Consider the following 14,470-nt stretch of genomic DNA (forward strand, 5'->3'; position numbering starts at 1 on the left):
AACCTAAGCCTTGGCATGGTTTGTGGCCTCAGAATGGTTTGCAGATAGCCCTAACCTCCATTGTAAATAACACATTCTCCTCCCTGTTTACTCAAACTCTAGCCATAAAGGCCTCCGCATGGAACCGCTCCCATTTCCTCTTGCCTCCAAAATAGACTCCGAGCTCTTAATGAGGAAGGAAAGGGCTTGCAGCTTGGCTCCCCTTTCCTGAATACTGTGTGAATCAAGAAATCAGGCAGGCCTTCAGATCCAGTATCATCCAGAAGGGCCAGCTTTTGTCTTGCAGTTATTTTGAAAAGTAGAAGAGAAAGAAGAAACCAGGTTCTTGGACAGAAGAAATGAAAGTGTTCTCTGTTATTTCTGAGGGCCGTGTGACCTGAAGTGTAAAATTACCAATCACTGGGCTAGGCTGGAATTGTAGAAAGATGGAGCACAACGTTAGCACCTTAATAGGAAAATCTGGCATGCAAATTAATTCAGCTCAGCAAGTACTGAGCACCTGCTGCGTGTAGGATGCTGTTAGGCACTTGGAGGGTTAGAAAATTTCAATAAAATATAATCCCGGACTTCGTGGAGTTCAGAACAAGCTAAGGACTCTTTAAGAGTAAGGAATACTTCCAGACAGATCTCCCCACACAGTGTAACCCAACTTCATTAATGAGGTTCAAAGGGAACTCCTTGACTGTTGGCGTTCAGGGAAGGCTTCATGTAAGAGGTGGCATGAGTTGGGGCTATCAGAAAAGAGAGCGGGATGTCCCAAGGGAAGGGATGGTGGTAGGGAAATGTGCAGTACATTGGGGTGGGAGGAGGAGGAAGGTATAGTATCTCTGGAGCGGAGGCCAAATAGTAAGTAACAAGAAATGAGGCCAAGAAAACGGTGACCCCCAGTTGTGTCCATTGTGTGGCCCAGGTGCTTGGGCTTTGTTCAGTCCATAGCTGTAGGAGATTGGAAAGAAGGTTGTTAGGGACTGAAGTCATTAGGAGTCCTGGTCAGAGACGACACAGCCTGCTTCCTGGAAAGCCACGGCTCTAAAGAAGACTCCCCTGGTTATCCTAACCTCTGTTATCACGAGATGGAGTGAGTCATTCTGTTTTCATCAAGACCCGACAGCTCCAGAGCCAGAAGGATGATTCAAGGACAATGGTTAAGTTACATAAGCTGCATTAGGGTTCTGGTGAAGAGGGGAAGAAAAGGAGGTGGCTGATTCCTCACAGATCCCTCCCTCAGCTCTAAGACTGTGTGCCCTGTGTCCCCTCAGCACCCCCGGATGCAACCAAGTGAGGGGAGAACCTGGGGCCTTGAATCTAATAAAGTTTGCCAGGACCCACATTGTCCTATGGGCAGCCCTTTTATTACAACAGGCTCAGACCGAAGTAGACTGTGCAGCAGCAGGTGAACTGGGCTCTGAGCTCCTGGACCACTGCTGGTGGGATCTACTGGACCATCATGCCACCAGCCCCATGGTCAGTAAGGAAGAAGGTGAGACCAGGTCAGCTTTTTGATTTAATAAGGAAACTCTCCTCTAGAAAACTAACGGGCTCATGTGTCTAGGACGTAAGTGAGGGAATAGCTCCTTAGCGTGGCCTGAGTAAGTGAGCACATTAGTACTGGAGTCCTAAGCACCTACTGTGTGCACCCCCACCCCGTGGTGCTAGACCCTTAAAATAATTGACTTTCCTTCCATCTGCCCCCAACTCAGTGAGGCCATTTCTTGTCCTTTTCCCATTCATCCGTGTCTGGCTTTGGTTCCACTGATGACTTCTGTTGTCCTTTAGAATAGCCCTTTATACATTCCCCGTGTGGTTTGAGGGTCTTACCTTCCACAGTCCCAGAACAAAGCTGGGTTTTCTAAGTAACACCTTGGAATAGTTGTAGGAAGATAGCTCATGAGTAGTTTGAAGGGTGAAGCTGAGGAAAAAGCCATTGGGGATGTAATTGTAGGCAGCTGCGGAGCTGAGTGGTGCACGCTGGGTAATTAGCTACAATATCCATTACGCTGTGCAGGGAAATGGCGGTTTTAAAACTGCGTTTTGGCAGTCCCCCTAATCAAATGTCTTTTGATAGTCATGCAGCTTAGCACCCTCTCAATTATGACAGACTCTGCTTTAATCTGGAACCATTTTAGCTGTGAATCTGCATTAATGAATATTTGGGGGTGGGAGAGAAGGATTGGTAGAACATGGGGCATATCACTGATTTGATTCACAGACTGTAGAGCCAGAAGGGACTTTTGTGATCATCTTGTCTGGCCCCCTCCTCTTAAAAATGAGGAAATCTAGGTTCAGTGACTTATCCAGGGTCATGCAGCAAATTAGTCCTGTTTGGGACTGAGCTTCCCAGTTCCTGTCTCGTGCCCTTCCCCCTCCCCTGGGTGAATGTAACAGGAATGTTTAAAAAGAACCTTCCTTGGAAAGGACTTTTCCTTATGTCATCCTAAAGAGGACCCAGCCAGACCCTGAAGAGCCTGAATGGTCGATGCCACTTGGGTCACAAATTTAGAACTGGAAGAAAGTTTGGAGGTCATCCAGTACCACCCTTGTGTTTTACAGAAGATTTTGAGGCCCAAAGAGTTTAAGGGATCGGCCCGAAGTCATCCAGGAAGTAAGTGGCCACTGAGATGCTCCGAGTCTTGGCTGCTTCTGACTACAAACACCACGTGTTTCTCATTGTGTCACCATCTCTCTCCCTTCCCCCCACCTCCCATGGAGGATGTGCTGTGTACCAGCACCAAGAAGCAAGGAGCTCTTGAGTGGGCTCAGTCAGGCGCTGGTGGATGCTGAACAAGGACTCGTCACTATGGCTACCAGAGCAGCCTGAGATCAGGGCAGATGCTCCCAGGACCTCTGCCTCTGTGAGTGATGTCAGGGAGAAAGCTGAGCCCTGGAGCTGCAGGATGTGCTGAGAGCGTGTGCCCGGGCTTCCCTTCTGCATGCAGCCTGGGAGCTGGGCTGGCAATCCTGGCTCCAGAGTAAATGAGCATGGCCACCAAACTGCATTAGGAGGGAAAGAGACCATTTTCTTAGTTACAGTTCCTTCTTCCATTAGTTTCTTTTGGATTTTTTTATTTGTGTCTTCTCCGTGGGTTGACTTGACCAAAGAATTCATCTCTTAGTGGCCAGTCCCCTGAAGAAGGGCCTCCCAGTATGCTGGTGCATCCTGAGCAGTAAGTGCCAGGGGCTGTAGGGACCAGGCTGTGGAGTCAAGGATAGGCATAAACTGGCAATAGCATAAGAAGCTTGTGTAAAAGCTACCATTTGAAAAATGTGTGATCAGAAAGGGAGGGAGACCAGGTATGTAGGCCTCCAGGCACCCCTCCAGCCTCCTGAAGAGATCTCCCAGAGGGCTGATGGGAGATTGTGGGCAAGATAGCCCTAAGATGAGAAGACAGGAGGGCATGGAATGGAGGTGCCACTGAGTAAGCTCCCATATTCCTTAGATCATGGAGCCATTAATGGAATGAAGGATTACCATTCTGTAGCATGATTTTTTTTCTAACCTGTTTGGCTATTTGACCTTTATGTTGAATTCATACCTGAGTAGTACAACACAAGAGATAGCAGGTAACTATGGCTAAGTCATATTCTACATAGAAATCAGTTTGGTGCCCATACCTCTACCATATTTGAAAAATAAACTTTCAAAATTCAGATTCAACCATAAAGACCAACATTTTTGAAGAGCTGTTGAATGTGAGCCTTGAGACACTTTCCTCCATATGGTAGAGGTAGGGGCACCAAATTGATTTGTATGTACATTTTTTCTTAGCCATCAGGTTATTTCTAGAAGGCTTTTACAATTCACTTTTATGTACTGAATAGGAGTGGAGAAACTGTGGATAATAATGAGCCATATTCTTCCCCACTACCCAGTAAAGGATAAGCTCCCTGAGGTCAAGGAGGGTTTGTTTTTCTTTGTCTCCCCCCCACAGAGCCTTAGAGCTGTTCACAGGATGGAGCCTAAGGGCCTGATTCCCTCTGGTTGTCTCCCTCCCTAGTACCCCATGTTTAACATTGAATTTGTAAAAGCACCAAGATTTGTAACTGTTCTATCAGCAATTATTTTGTTCCAAAAATGTTTCCAAAATATACCTACAAAAGTGAAAACTCCTGGCTGGACCACCGTGGGCAGCTCTGCCAAAGGTTGTCTTGGGGATGGTTTATTCTCCATGACTCTAGTAGGAAGGATCCTTTTAAGAAAAAGCTGAAATACTGAGTGTTTGGGGGTTTCCATATCTATCCATGTATCTCAGTATGCATATGAGATGAAAAAAAACAGCTTGGCATGCTAATGCATTAAGTCAATGGAAAGGCTTCCTGGCTGTTGGCTTCAGTTTGTCTGCACAGGCCTCAGATTACATCTCTCCATCATTGTGCCTCAGGTGGACTGGGTGGGATTTAATGCACTTCAGCACTGTTTGGGAAGCCCTGTTAATTTTTCATTAGATGGATAATGGTGCTCCAATCTTTCAGGCCCATTCTGAAAGTCCCCTGGGAGTCTCAGATTGGACAGCCGCAGACTCAAACCATCTGATTCCCCTTCACTGTGGGAGCTGCAATAAGTAAATGTCTCCCAGCCCCTCTCCAATCTTATTAGAATTGAACTTTTGTTCTCTTAGCCCATTAGCAACTCACTAGTGTGTTCCTAATGTTTCAGGGATGACCATTCTAATTATTCCTTATTGACTGCTACAGAAACCACAGCACTTAAAAGCAACATACTAATGGCTCTGGGCATTGGTCAATAATTCATACATGGGAGAAGAGAAGCATGTCAGCTTCCGCTGAACCCCCTGCAGCCTTAAAGGGCTTTGACTCGTTTTACCTCCAGTTCCCTCTTGAGGTTAATTGTGACATTTAGTCAACATTGAGGCCAATCTGCAGAACGCAGCTGAGGCTCATAGGGTCTATTTGTCACCCTCTGGTTTCCTCTCTCCTCAGGTTGCTCGACGATGGGGCATCCAGAAGAACAGACCAGCAATGAACTATGACAAGCTGAGCCGCTCTCTGCGCTATTATTACGAAAAGGGCATCATGCAGAAGGTAGGGAAGCATGGGGGAAAAGGACTCCTTGCAACATAACTTCACTGAAATGGGCCCGCTTGTAACAGCTCTTGAGAGTGGGAGCATTATTAGGTTAGTGATGCAGTGTGAATCAGGAAGGCAGAGATTTCTTAGAAAATCCAGACTCTCCCACTAGAGTCTTAGAAACTGGAATCAAGGTGATTTTTATGACCTGCTTGGCCCCAGCCCCCTACTATTGCCGGATTTCTCCAGGAGGAGATTTAGAGCTAAGTTAGAACAGCCTTAGAAGGAACATTGAATTTCCTAAATGGGACAAATGAGAGTCAAAATTTAGAAACCAAAAATAGGGAAAATAACAGATTAGGGTGACAAGAAATTAGTAGTCCATCCTTCTAATTACTGTGCAAGCTCCTTGTGTTTTGTATTACAACATTTCAGGTGGATAAGCTTGATGGAGAACTTATTGCCTGTGCCGTGCTCCTGGGAGCTCAGAGAGCCTAGGTGACTTGCCTTACGTCACCTAGCCAGTGAGCATCACCCCACGGTGCGCCTTTGAACCCTGGTCCTCTGAGCTGGTGCTCTTCCCCCTGAGCCACACTGCCAGGGTCACAGGCCTCCCTCACACTTGCTGGCTGTGTGACCCCAGACAACTGTCTGAGACTCTTAAGCTGTGGAGAAGGTGCCAACCTGCATTGGTAGGAGGGGTTTTCTCACCAGAAGGTTGGCCAACCCTATGAAATCACAGGTCCAGTCTAAACCCTATTGCAAGCACATCTTGAGGGCAGTCTTCAGCTCCTGCCTGGTATAACAGGAAGGAATCTTCATAACAGGGAGCAGGGCACAAGGTTCTCTGGTTCTCTTCCCGACCTTGTTGTTCCTGCCATCAGGTTTGATGGTTGAGAAGCTATAGGATGCTGAGCCCTTCTCCCTCTCCTGCAGTAATGGTGGAGGAAGGTCTCTGTCCTTGGGGGCAGCCAAGCCGTGGCCATTAGGAGACTCAACAACTTGGGTAAAGAGACAGGAACATTTATAGATCCCTACATTTTCTTTAAAAAAAACATTTGATGTTTGATAATGAAATCAGTTTGTGGTTAGAGGTTGAACCATGGTCCAGGAGGAGTAAATAGGAATTTGAAAAAGGTAGAGGAGGACTGACAGTGGGTGAGCCCATAAGTGGGGATAAAAGTATTAGATTTCAGGGTGGATTGAGCTCTCATTCCTTAAGACTCTTTGCTGAGAGTGGGCCCATCACAAATGTCACACCCTCAAATGTTGAGCGCCATCCATAGCTGACCACACTCACAGATCCACCTTGTCATCTTCCAGAACAGAGGCTGCACTTTCTTTTTGAATGATGAGAATCATGTTTCTGTCCAGTCACTGTAGTAAACAAATGTCTTAAATCAAGGCCCTTGAAGCAAAGCTACTTTCCTCCAGTAGGAGATTTTCTTAGAGCCAGACAAAAAAGTGAACACATGCTGGAATGTGAGTCACATGGAATGGAGCCAACTTTCAATCCTCCATGTTGGTTAGGCTGAATAACTAAAATCTAGAGATGAGAGCCTCCCATCTTCACACCTAATCTTCTCTAAGCTTCCAGCTATGTCAAAAGTCTCTACCTACCCCTTGGAGATGCTAAGGAGAGAATGGAGGGGAACTCCTCAGGGACCTGGCTCATTCATTATTCAACCTAGATAAGCAAGAGTTAGGATGCTGCTACATTACCCAGAACTCTTTATGGTCGGTTCTCAATTGTCTAACTTTAGCATAGGAAAGTAATGGCCTGGGGAATGCAAGATATCCAGTGAACATAAGGTCATTTCTGTTTTGTGTTGGAATGTGTCTTAGACCTTCCATTAAGCACAGGCGCTCTGATCTGGGGATTCATAGCATTTCAAAATCTTAAGCCCATCCTGTGGAGCCTGAGTTTGAGATGAGTCGTAAAACTGTCAGGTATCTCATCTTGGCCCCCAGAGTTCCCTCCATTCTGGAAAGATAGTTTGCGTCAGTTGAAGCAAAACCATTTTTTATATTATACACTGACCAATTCTTTAGTGAGCAGTGGAACAATGTCAGTCCTAAGCCACCTGCCAAATAGTGTGGCTGGGCCAAGACCCTCAAAGGCAAATAATGAAAGGAAAAAGATGGGGTCTTTATTAAAGTGTGAAGGCTGGGGAGAGATGGGAATAAGGAGCATGTTGTTCAGGCCTACAGAGAGATGACATGTGTTTCTTCCATCAGGTGGCCGGCGAGCGGTACGTCTACAAATTTGTCTGCGATCCAGACGCACTCTTTTCCATGGCCTTCCCAGACAATCAGCGTCCCTTCTTGAAGGCCGAGTCTGAGTGCCCCCTGAATGAGGAGGAGACCTTACCCCTGACTCACTTTGAGGACAACCCTGCTTATCTCCTTGACATGGATCGCTGCCCCAGCCTCCCCTATGCAGAAGGCTTTGCTTACTGAGTGGCTGAATGGGCAGCTCCAGTGCCAGATTTAGCAATTCCCATTCAGGCAAATGAAGGCAGTGATTTTCTTTGATTTTTAATATTATTATTATTATTGGTTGTTTTGGGTTTTTTTCCTGCCATTCCCAAAGCTTGCCCCTGTTTATTTTGGTGGGCCTTGGCCTGGATTGGCACCCTTGAAGGAAGGATCCTAGCCAGGGAAGTAGGAGCAGGAAGGGAGCCGCCATCTCAGCTGTCACCCTAAACAAGTTGGAGAGAAGAGAATGCCAATGGAGTTTGAGTTCATGTCAGCCACCTCATACTGGACAGTGTGTGCAAAGCTAAATGTTTGGGGACAGATGGCCTTCATGGACTTGAGGAGACTGTGTCAGGAGAAAGATGTCATGACAATTGCTTTGCATTGATCATAGGTACCTTCACGTTCCATCCAAGTAGCTCTAATTTGCACAAACGGTGAATTGAAAAAGAAGTTCTACACTGACCGAAAACTAGTTGGACTCAGTTGGCAAGGGAGGCTCGAATCACAGACTCCATAGCCCTGGATTTCAAAGCTACAAAATTCAATTGGAAATGAAGACTCAACCTGTTTTCTCTTGGCTAAGAAAGAGGAGGCAAAATCAGGACAGTGTTAGCCACTTTCTGGCTCTCAGGTCATAAGCCCTAGACTCCTTAGGAGCCTCTCTCCTTTCTTCTCAGTCATGGAGCGAGCTGCCTTTGTTCTCTTCCCGATCACCAGGCTCTGCTGGGGATGGCTTTACTTTTAGAAGGGTGATTAACACTCTTGACAGTATTTGGTTTTGCTTTTGATTTGGAATTTGGGAGTGGGGTGGGGGGAAGGTTGTTTTGGCAAAGCAGTTTCTAAAAACTGGTTTTTGTAGTTTTGGTATCTAAAGCAAAAATCCTCTGTAGGAAGCTCAGCGCCGCTCTCCTTAGACAGAGCTCTGCTGACCTTCCCAAGATGCTGCAGCTTGAAAAGGGCTTTGCTCGAGACCCCGCCAGAGCCGGGCCCGAAGCCCGTCTGCCATCGGCTTTCTGCTTTCTGCACCCGCTAACCTGATGGAACATTTGCACCTGTGTTGTACATTTTGGAAGCTTCCGGGGCAGCATGGATCCTCCTCCTAGCTCTTCTGTGTATAGTTACCCATATTCACTGGCATACTCTCTCTGGGAAGTATATGTACATAATGCATTTCATGTTCTTTGAAACCTGGTCCCAGTGTGGGAGCATTTGAGGTTATTTCTCTGGATCTAACTGATGACTTCTATTTCATCCTGGTATATCAACCCTGCATATAGGATTCATGGGGTTTGAGACGCGTGTGATGCCTGCAGGTAAAAATAGTACCATTCCCTGCCATGTCTCCCTCTTACATTGTTCTGGTCCATTCATCAATTTTTTTTTTTGCTTTTGTTAATGTGTCAGCAACTAATCAAGGCTCCGAAGACACTGAACCTCATTAGGGCAAATGTCTGTTGTTAGACAGTGCTCCCCTGCCATAATCTGAGGTGTCATCTTTGCTCTCCCCCCCCCCCCCCCATCTAAGATAATTAGAGTGATTGAATTAGGCTTTGTGAAGATGAAGCTTTTGACTCACTATCAATAAAATGTGCTCTGCGTTATTTTTTCATTGATGGGTGATGGGCCACGCTTGCTCAGCCACACTTTCAAATAATCCCCCTTATCCCCAAGAGCACATTGGGAGCTGGGTCATCGGCTGGGCTGAGGGGTGTAGTCTGTGGCTACAGAACAGAGTGTTGCTCTGTGTAAAGCTAATTAGCCCATATAAATTGAACCTGTGACCTTGGCCTAATTAGCACCATACTGTAATCAAGAGAACTGTTCCAGACGGTGTAATTATCTCTCTAACCTACACATATTCTATACATATATGCATATTTTATTCCCTCCTTTTCTCCCCCCCCCCAAAAAAGCTGGCTAAAAATTTATGTGTTGTAAATGCTGTATAGGACTTTTCTTCCTTTCTTTTTCCTTTCACTGGTTTGGGATTTATTTGGATGGGTTTCTTCCGTTTTAGTCAGGGTGACGCTAATTCTTTGTAGCCTGAGCTCTCTCCTCCCCAGTACTGTCTGTCCCAAGGCATAGGATGGTGGCATCAGTGTGGCCTTCCCAGGAATCAGACTCACTGACTTCCTGGATGGCTTTGGGTCCTTTTCCAGAGTGGAGAAAGTCTCCAGGGCAGAAAGGGTTTAATCTGGAAGTTGGTTTGGAAGCCTTTCCCCTGAGCAGGGCCATTTGCATCCTGCCAAGCTGCATTACATTCTGTACTGTGTACAATAAAGACGTTTGCTTTCAGTTTGCTTTCTTCTCCAAAGCTGCCTCTTTCTTTCCTCCAGCATCGGCTTCAATTAGCAAACAAAAGCTACCTTTCCTACCTGGAACTCTCCATGAATGTTCTGGTTGTGCACCAGGGGCCTGCCTCAGAGGGTGTCTTGGGAGGATTCCAACAGGTGCCATCCACTTGGAAGCTGGGGCCCTTTCCTCTGCATGGTTACCTTAAGAACCGGGTGGGTTCTTGATGAGGCCACAGGAATTGTGAAGAACCTGTGTCCTTCTCGTCTCCAAAGCTTTAAAGAAGAACCTTGGATCCCTCTGAGCTTCCCCCACTCCACCATCGCAGCCAAAGAAAAATAGTCCTACGGTTGAGTGTCATTTCTATAACATGCTTAGAAGCTGGGTGATATGCAGATCACTGGTTCTGGTGGCAGGAGACATGAGTTCAAGCCCAGACCCAGATGTTTACCAGCTGTGGGACTGGGAGGGGGGGGGGGGGGCGTAGATGCTGAATATGAGATTCAGGTGCTCCCTCCAGAAAGCAGTATGGTGTAGTAGAAAGAGCACTGAATTTGTGATTAGGACACCTGGGTTTAAATTCTGGCTCTGCTCCTTACAGCTTCTGTGACCCTGGGCAAATCATGTCAACCTCCCTTGGCCTGTTACCTTATCTCACAAGTGAGGGAGTTGGGATGGATGACTTTAAGGTCCCCTCTATCTCTGTTTCTAGATGCTGAAGCCTCCCTTCCTTGGTGAGCTTCAGCGTAGTCTCTTCATGCTCTAGCTGTAGGACCCCATAATCTGCGCAATGGGAACACCTCCACTTATTGTGTATTTGGACTATGGTAACATTTATTTGATAGAGCAGGAAACCAAGGCTCCAAAAAGTTTTTTGTCCGTGGTCACACAAGTAAGCGACAAGACCTGAAGCTTGACTTGGTGACTTGGATACTCTTTGCAATCATTACACAAACTCCAGTGAAGGCCCACCCTCCACTCCCTACCTTTGTGGACCTGCCAGTCTAGTGAGGGGATGAATGACCCAAGCAAATGACCAAATCTGGTCGTGAGAAGGTCTCCATGAAGCCTAACGGGATAGGGCCACCATGATGGCTGAATTTTCCAATTAAGAATTCTCTCCATTTCTAAATTTTTTAAAAATAGGTCCTAAAAGTTTAGTGAGTCTTTTTAAATTTGCTAACGACCTAAAAGAAATTACTTGCCCCAGAAGCAGCCTGTCCTCTTCCACTCTCCAAAAGGCATTAGTAATTGAGGGCCTTATGTAAAATGTCTTTTGGTGTCTTCTGCAGCCAGCCTCCCAGGTTTAAATGAATTTGGGCTTTCAGAGCTCTTATTACAAGGGAAAGACAACATGACCTCCCCCGGGGCTCAGAAGAGAAGGCCTTCTGTGCACCTCCCAGCCATCTGGCTTGGAAAGCAATTCGAGCAAGCGTGCCACTGTAGGAACCTGGAGATTGCTAATCGGCCCCTCGACAAAAGACTCCTGAAGAATGACTGTGTCCCTGTCAGGGCAGTCTAATGGTTTTATTTGATGAAGAAAAGGTGCATTGAAGAGAAGGGAAGAGGGAGCTGGGGAGACTGACTGGATGCTGCCAGCACTTGACTCTCGACTCTGGGCATAATAAGGTTTGTCCACCCCTTCCATTATCCAAGGGCTCATTCTCTAGCTCGTGTCCTATATCAAGGTTTAATCTAATGACATCTCCCAATGTACTGCCTCCCTTTTAGAGGTTTGAACTAGGACAAGGAAACAGAAAACATGCTGTGTAGTCGTAATTGGTTTCTCCTTTCATGAGCTGAGGAATGTGGGCTGACCCATGGTTTCGCTGATCTAAGAAATTCCTGGATGAGCAAACTCCCACCAATGCAGGTCAGCATTTTTCTACACTTTAGTCTTAGAGAATTGTTGAGAACACTGAGGTTGAATGACTTGGCCAGGGTCACATAGCCAAGCCAGTATTGTCAGAAACAGGAATCAATCCTGAGTCTTCTAAAACTAGCTATATCTATTCACTTCATCTTGGGTCTCCAGAGTTTTTTGATCATGCACCCAAATCTATATAAAACTTTTTTATTCTTGGTACGTAAGGGAGTGGGAGAATGAGATAGATTTTCCAAGTGGCACCTGCAAAGTTGCTACTGTGGGTATCTGAATTAGGGTTAACCCATAATTGTCCTGAAGAGAGGGAGGGGGTTGGTCAGAAAAGGGTGGAGTGGGGAGCTTTTGAGCTATAATAAGTGATGAGGACAATGTAAGTGTGTTGGAAAAAAAAATCCAGTGAGTGGCTCTCTGGAGAGGATGATATGCAAACCATCTTCTCACTCTCTGATTGGTTGATCACACACCCTTGGGGTCTTGCCACAAGCAGGGCTCCCACCCTGGAGACCACTGTCCTGGGCCTGGTTGCCTCTTCTTCATGAACCAAATAGGGTATAGTAATGTCCCAGTTTTTAATATCTATATTAGGATGTAGGGTGAGGCAAAGGAATTATGTATTCCGTATTAACTGACAGGTTTGAGAGTGGATGCAGAATGAAAATCAAAATGGTTCAAACCATGCAGAAGGACAACTGATCACAGGCAGTAGTAGCAGGAAGTTAGCATGGCCAACCACAGGTTGTGAGGTTGCTTTAGGCCTTTGCATGTAGCTCTTGAAGGAAAAGTGAGGAAAATGAATTGCCTCCAAATCCATGACTGAGTCATAGCAATATTTGTTGGTTCCACTGACACAGAGAAATCAGGTACTTAAAATCTGGGAGAGGACAAGGTAGAGTATCTATCCTTTGTCAATAACACCAATGAATTCTGACCTTTCCTTGGGTCAGTCTCATTAAAGGAGCTTGGCAGAACCAGCCAGCACTGAAAGGGGGAAACTTCATTCTCTGTCCGTTGTTCCAAGTGTTTCGTAATCTGGCGCCTGCCTATCTTTCCGGCCTTATTGCCCATCACTCCCTTCATGTACTCTGTGTACTAGCCAAACTGGCCTACTGGTTCTTCCCTAAACCTCTACCCCATCTCCTGCCTCTCCTTTTCATAGGCAGTCTCCTATGACCTTGCCACTCTCTACTGTGGCCTCCGCCCTCCCTTCGTTCAAGGCTCAGATCCTGTGCATTTCCAATGGGAAATCTTTCCTTAGAGTTCTCCCTCCTCAGATGATCGGGTTTCGGTGTGCAGCATCTCCCCCTAGCAGAGGATTGTAAGCACAGGATAGAAACTATTTCTGTTGTTTTGTTTTTGTATGCACAGTGCCTTGCAATAATAAATGCTTGTTTGATTGGATTGTCTAGTGTATTGCTGGCATGCATAAATATTTGAATTAAGCTCCCAAGCTGAACTGGCAGAAGGAAAGTCTTATTACCATAGCTAGAGAATAAGAGGGAATCAAGTCCTCTGGCTATATGGTGGAGTGCTAACAGCTGTTCAATGAAATCAACAAACATTCCACACCTACCCTCTGCAAGTCACTGGGCTAAGTGGTGAAGATAGCAGGATAAACATTAAATAGTCTATGTCTTCAAAGAGTTTCTGTCTTACTAGGGTAGAGGGGAGGTCTTTATGGGCTGAAGCCTGTGTTTCATTCAAGCCACTCTTCTTGGGAATGAAAAGAACAGAGCTGAAAAACCCTCACAACGATACTTTCCACCTAACACCTCAAGTCCTAGAGAACCCTATACCAGCTCCTTGGAGGATCCGCACAGACCAAAGTGGGGTCATATAGAACCTGAGGCAGCAATGAAGATAAGGAGGTGGGGAGACAGTTTACCTTGATCATTTGCACCAAGTAAAAATTGTCAGATGAAACCTTTCAAGGGAAATGGTGAATCATTTAAAAGAGAACCGAAAAAAAGAGCCTGGAAAATACACTGTGGAGAATAATCTGTGCTTGGCATGGAATAAAACCTAATTGTTCTTTGGGAATTGCCTCTAACTGCTCTGGTGAAATTTCTCAGCTGTTTTTCTCTCTCTATGCCCTTCTACTTGTTAAGTCTTTTTGAGATATTCCTGCTTTGACCTGGGTATATAATGCCTTTCTCATAGGACTGCCCAATACTTGAAAAAAAAAGAAAGAAAGAGAGAGAGAGAGAGAGAGAGAGAGAGAGAGAGAGAGAGAGAGAGAGAGAGAGAGAGAGAGAGAGAGAAAGAAAGAAAGAAAGAAAGAAAGAAAGAAAGAAAGAAAGAAAGAAAGAAAGAAAGAAAGAAAGAAAGAAAGAAACCACTTTTCTTTTGCTTTCAGCGTTTCCCTGGCTGTATGGGGTGTTCCAGAAGGACTAACACCTCTGGTGTCAGGACTTGCTGAGTCCTTTTCAGAGTTGTTTATCCACTTCATCCACTTTTGACATTTACCTGGCACTCCATGAAACCATAGTATGCACAGCAGCCCCAATGCCAGCAAACATCTCAGCAGATGGGCTAAACCAGGTCAGGGGTAACTGACAGGCATCAAACCTGTTTGTGAGTTAGGGGGGTGTCTACCTCAGGTTCAGGAGGACATCCCCCAGCAGAATGGGCAGATGAGAACAGTTTGTTCCAGTGGCCAAGAAGCTGACTGGAGCAGGCACTGTGGAGCCCTTAGAGCTTGATCAAACTTCAAAAACATCAAGGTCATCCACTGCACCCTGGGCCATCACCAGGTCTCTTGACTTTTGACTTACCACTGGACTTCAATGA

General features: G+C 46.0%; 1 protein-coding gene across 4 annotated transcripts in view; it reads left to right on the top strand.

Annotated features, from left to right (window-relative positions):
- ETV5 (ETS variant transcription factor 5) overlaps positions 1-9,806 on the top strand; it is a 74,243-nt gene extending 64,437 nt beyond the window's left edge. For all 4 annotated transcript variants that reach the window (XM_072640398.1, XM_072640396.1, XM_072640399.1 and 1 more), the window contains 2 exons: positions 4,939-5,040; positions 7,264-9,806. In XM_072640398.1, the coding sequence (XP_072496499.1) occupies positions 4,939-5,040; positions 7,264-7,485 (324 nt within the window). In that variant the 3' untranslated portion in view covers positions 7,486-9,806. The remainder of the gene's footprint in view (positions 1-4,938; positions 5,041-7,263) is intronic.
- Positions 9,807-14,470: the final 4,664 nt, after the last annotated feature.

Source organism: Notamacropus eugenii, chromosome 2 (genome assembly GCF_028372415.1).
Source record: "Notamacropus eugenii isolate mMacEug1 chromosome 2, mMacEug1.pri_v2, whole genome shotgun sequence".
NCBI classification, from domain to species: Eukaryota; Metazoa; Chordata; class Mammalia; order Diprotodontia; family Macropodidae; genus Notamacropus; species Notamacropus eugenii.